Genomic DNA, 5796 nt, shown 5'->3' with positions numbered 1-5796 from the left:
TAGCTATTGAAACCGAAAGGCTTTATAATATTAAGCAGAATGCAAGAATATGTAAACTGTGTAATAATAATGTAGTATGGGGATGAATAACATTTCATATTGATATATTCAAATTTAAGATCTATTCTTCTAAAATAGAAATTCATCAGGATATATTCCGTTGTTGTCAGTCCGTAATGTTAAGGAATGGAACAACTTTTGAAACTATTTGTTTCAGGCAGTTAAATTTTGAAGTTCATGTTAATGAGAGAGCAATCAAGGGAACCCAGGTTATAGCGGTAATCAAAAGAATGTAATCCAGGGACAAAGACCAGACATGGAAAACAGACATACACAACAAAGAACATAAAGTAAGTGAAATTATACATTCAAAGTAACAAAAGCAAATCAGCAACTCGGACTCCCATTAAAAACTAAGAGCATGGACTAGGTGCACCAGTAGGGTAAGTGTCCTCTGCTTTTCTAGAAGCACCCGCCCAGTTGCTCTTAAAAAGTCAAGACCGGGGTAGACAAACGAGGAAAGGAAAACTATGAACCGTCGAATAAATCAGTTTTCACGGTGCAGATAGGTACACCATAACGATCCACGAGTTCATGATGATGACCATAAAACTTCTGAAGTGATGACTTCAATCTTGTAGCAACATAATCCTGTTCCAGAAGCCTATTTGTTACAGTTCTAGCGCGATACAAAAAGTCTGCATAGTTCCGGCAAGCTCTGGCGTAATGTATGAGTTGTGATATGAACATTCCATACGCAGGTGCTGAATGGATGTATCTACAGATGAAAGGAAAGTTTTGAATGAAATGTCATCACGTTTGTCGAATAGTTTGGTCAATAGTTTTCCTTTACCATCGATTTCTAAGTGTAGGTCAAGATATGAGGCTGACTTCACAGTGTCTGTACTATCCTTTATCTCAAGTTCTTTGAGGTAGATGCGATGTATCAAATCCCCGAAATTAGGATTGTTTAAAAATAATATGTCTCTATGTAGCGGAAACCGAGATTAAAGGATCTAGTCAAACGAAATTCTTTGTTTCGGATTAGATCAGCTATAAAGTCAACCTCATAAAAGTGAAGGAATAGGTCAGCAAGTAAAGGAGCACAATTTGTTCCCATTGGAATGCCGACCATTTGTTGAAAAACACGTCCACCACACTGGACAAATATGTTGTCGATTAAAAATTCCAGCATTTTGTAAACATTTTTCTCTGTGTATTTGGAAGATGATTTGGAATTATTTCTTACAAAGTATGAGGAATCTGTGCCAAGAACTATATATTTGTATTTAGGTGTACCATCTTTTTTGGAAAAACAACGATGTATAATGTTTTTAAGTCTGGATTTTAACTGAGTATGGGGAATAGAAGTATACAGTGTTGAAAAATCATAGGTTTTAATGCTATTATATTCAGATAATAGTCTTGAACAGATTGTCTCCAAAAGATCTTTCGAAATTTTCAGGATCCACATTGAATTAATACCACTACGGGAGTAACAAGTGTCGTAGCAGGACTGCAGAACCTCTTTGACAATTGTGTAAAAATAAAAAAAATAGTATTTTTTTGTTGCTAGTGAGTAGTTTTAATGTGAGTCTGTAAATATAGTACTAATATACAGATTCAATGGTACTTTGATATTCATTATGTCCACACGCACAAAATACATTAGTGTAATAACTGACAATTTTCGATATTTCATATGTATGCATGTACATGTAGATGGGTAAACCAGACTGACAGGCAGAGCATTTAAGCTGATCAACCCATATGTTATCTATTTTTTAGAATCTTAATTGTCCAGGTAAGATAGAGGTTGAGGATTCTTAAAGAATACAAATAGTTATATATATATATATATATGTATGTGATTATCAGTTTGTCATATTTAAATCCAAAGCTTTTTAACAATATTTGTCGGTAATTTATATAATGTAAAGGTAAAACATAGATAATAAAACTTCCTCTGTAGAGTATCTGCAGCTTTTCCAATCGTTTCATGATGGCGTATGTGAGTAAGCCGGAAACGATACAAGACGTTCTGACTCAAGCGTTTCTGGTAGACATTGACAAAGCAAAACGGAATGCACAGAAGATGGTCAGTATATGTGAAAAACTCGGAGTGCAACTTCGACCACATATGAAAACCCATAAAACCGTGTGAGTACTCTTCGTTTTTTTGAATCTGGTTAGTGTCATTCTCCGTTAGAGTCGATTTTGCATTCATGAAATACTAAAGAAAGTTTATGTATCGTTTAAAACCTTAGTTTCATAGTGATTTGGAAAGGTTTGATTAACAGTGCAGTTATGTAGTATTTTATTTTATATATAGTGTTATTATCATCATAATGTCATCGTATAAGTGGTATTGACGACTCGCTGGGCGCCGTGTTTATACACCTTGAAGATTTAACTACCTATTATTTTTTTCTGATTCTATTAAAAAACTACTGATCATTATTCTACTAATTAGAGAACTCGGTGTGATGATGACAAGTGGTCCAAAGAGACAAATAGAGGTATCGACAATGAAAGAGGCCGAGTTCTTGGCTAGAAATGGATTTGACGACATTCTGTATGCCTACCCTCTTATCAAATCCAATGTAAAAAGGTAAGGTAAAAATGTACATAGATTGTACATGAAATTAGCACTTTTAAAGAGTTATTGTTATTGATTTGGCTCAATTCAATTGATTTAAGTGGGATGTTAAAGTGTAGTTTTCTCCAAAGTACAGATCTAAATACAGAAAATACTATTGTCACATAAAAATACAGCATATGTAGACCAAAAAAAAAAAAAAAAAAAAAGAAGAAGCAACGTCTCGTCTGTCCCATGTTTTTTTTCACAACCATGAATCACCCTTCTATAGGCAGTTCATATATCTGAATTTTATATGAACGTATATTTAAAAGCAAATGGCAAATAATTCTTGATAATTGTCAGAATCAAGGCGATATTTCATTTTACATTGTGAAACTGAACCAGTTCGGTGCAGCAATATTCAATGCTTTTATCAACGAATCTTGTATTAAACTAACATGCTAAACTGGTAACCAAGACGAAAAAAAAAACCAAAAAAAAAACAACAAAAAAACAAAACAAAACAAAACAAAAAAACAAAAACAAAAACAAAAACAAAAACCTAATAGTTCGAAGTCTACCTATTTTACTGTTAGGCGCTAAAATAAAGATTGTTATCCATCTAGATGCAAAAACCTTGCGGAGTCTATAAACTCACTCCACGTTATGGTAGACAGCGACCATGGACTGAAAGCTCTACTCGATTGTCCACTGAGTGACGACAAGAAGTGGTCCGTCTACCTAGAAGTAAGTAGAGAGTCCAGTGTTTTGATAATGATGTTTGCTTGTTTCTTTTCTATCATGAAGATATTAATTTTATCGACAATCAAATTTGTATAGATTTGTTAAAATAACAAAAATACGTTCAAACTTGAAATTTAGGCGGTGAAAATATCAATTCCTCATGAATTATAATACTACTACAGAAATGTACCAGATATCCATGTTCTAGAATGTGAGATGCGTGCCGTATCAGCTTTAGTTAAATTGTATCATTTACAAATTGGCAAAATGTAAGCAAAGCTTATTGGAAGAAATCCACGCTCATCAACTAAGTACATGAACCTATATTGTTAAAATATGAACAGTTGTCAACCAGGATGTAGATATCGCTTTAAATTTAATCCCATGATATCTCAAACCTATATCTGTCAAAATATCAAGTGGCTGTGATTCAAAATTACAAATTAAATCAAGTGATAACATCATTTTTAGCTGGAGTACCCTGGGATAGTGAAAACTTCATAAAACTGACTCAAGCACTATCTCAAGCGTCTGGTACAGACCTCTGTGGTCTATATTTGTTCACTAAAACGCTTATGGTGGATCTGGCAAAGGTCGCGTACAGAAGGCCGGTAAAGATCGAGCTGAACTGCTAACTAATCTATGTAAAATGCAAATACAAGTATTTGTTCATTTCTTTTTAACTTATTTATTTGCTTCGAATCACTTTAATATTGGCATTGTCTGATTTAATAAGGACTGGTACTTAATAACACTTTTTTACATAATTGAGACACGTATATATATATAAATCAAACTCTAAAGCAATAATTATATAACAGGGCTTTTCATTGGCTGGACTCAAACGCAAAATTCTGTCGGAGCCAATTCACAAATTATGTGTGCGTAAGAATGTTACGGTCAAGATAATTTGCATAACAATTAAATTGGCTAATCTACTCATTGACAATAAATACAATGACGATTTTGAAAGGTTTTTATTTTTATGAATGTATAGTACCTAACTGGCTTATTTTAATTCTCCATTAACCAAGATGCCAAAACTCTAAGGTAAATTTCTAATCTCGATATATCTTGGAACGAACTATAATTTTCTTTGCGGAAGGATTTTGTAGAGCGGTCAATAATATGGGTCACCAAGGACCCTGATTGAATAAAAGAAAGATAAGATTTTATGCTTCACACCTTATTTAAAATAATCTCATCAGAATATAGTTGATAAATCATACGCGTCTCCAAGGTAAACTCAATTTACGACAGTAAAACTACAGACAGACGTCCACAAAACTTCAAATACAAACAGTTATCTCTTAATTCAGAATCCGTAGTCAATTTACAAACTGCAATGTAAACATGTTTTTCTTTCAGCCTTAGAGACAACAATGTTGAGTGTAACGTTTAAGCCATAGGTAACACACCTAATTGTTCATATAGTACAGATTTATTATATCCATTCTCGTCATGAATCATGTATGTAAACCTATTTTTTTTTACAAACAAAACGATAAATGTGTTCATTAAAAAGGCCATAATAATAAAATAAACCATTTCAAATAGAAACAAATAACTCTTACACATCTGATACTATTGGCTTAATACACATAACTCAAGATAAAGGGTACTACAGACACTGTTAAGTCAGCCTCATATCTTGACCTTCACTTAGAGATCGATGACAAAGAAAAAATACGATAAACACGAATGACTTTTCATTCAGTTTGTCAAATTTCATTTATCGCAAAATCCCTTCAGCACATGCGTATGGAGTTTTCATATCACAACTCATACGTTATTCCAGAGCATGCTGCAACTACGCAGACTTTTTATACCTTTTGTAGACTTCTTACGATTAGGCTTCTGGAACAGGGGTATGTTGCTACAAGATTGAAGTCATCACAACAGAAGTTTTATGGTGGTCATCATGTACTCGTGGATCATTATGATGAATCCATCTGCACCACGAAAACTGATTTGTTCAATGTGTCATAGTTTTCCCTTCCTCATTCGTCTACCCTGGACTTGACCTTTTATTAGCAATTCGGCGGGTGTTTCTAGAAAAACAGAGGACGCTTACCCTACTGGTACACCTGATCCATACTCAAAGTTTTTAGTGGAGTCCCAGTTGCTCATTTACTTTGTTACTTTGTATGTATTATTTTGGTTATTTCATGTTCTTTGTTATGTGTGTCTGTTTCCATGTCTGGTCTTTGTCCCTGGATGACATTCCTTTGATTTCCACTAGAATATTGGTTCCCTTGATTACTCTTTTATTCGAACACTGGGAAAGTTTTCTTTTCTTGTTCTATATTATTAAAAAAAAATTGAAAACTTTCTCAAACTCTACTATTTTATCTAAAATAACACTAGTTAAAAATGAAACATGTTTCGGTGTTAAAAATCGAAATCATTCTTACTCCCTAAAGTGCTTAGTCCAATGATAGGTTGAACTCTGTTACTTGTGCATGTTATGA

General features: G+C 33.5%; 1 protein-coding gene across 1 annotated transcript; it reads left to right on the top strand.

Moving 5' to 3' along the window:
- The first annotated feature begins 2002 nt into the window (after positions 1-2002).
- On the top strand, positions 2003-3960 carry LOC148601022 (D-serine dehydratase-like). The gene is made up of 4 exons (XM_088556339.1): positions 2003-2160; positions 2474-2611; positions 3208-3332; positions 3779-3960. The coding sequence occupies exons 1-4, from the start codon at positions 2003-2005 to the stop codon at positions 3958-3960; spliced, it is 603 nt and encodes a 200-aa protein (XP_088412465.1).
- Positions 3961-5796: the final 1836 nt, after the last annotated feature.

Source organism: Perna viridis, chromosome 12, assembly GCF_037379345.1.
Source record: "Perna viridis isolate PV_CMFRI_1.1 ecotype Kerala chromosome 12, ASM3737934v1, whole genome shotgun sequence".
In the NCBI taxonomy this organism is placed as follows: Eukaryota; Metazoa; Mollusca; class Bivalvia; order Mytilida; family Mytilidae; genus Perna; species Perna viridis.
Note: the sequence above shows the minus strand (reverse complement) of the source record. Positions and strands in the feature narration are given on the sequence as shown.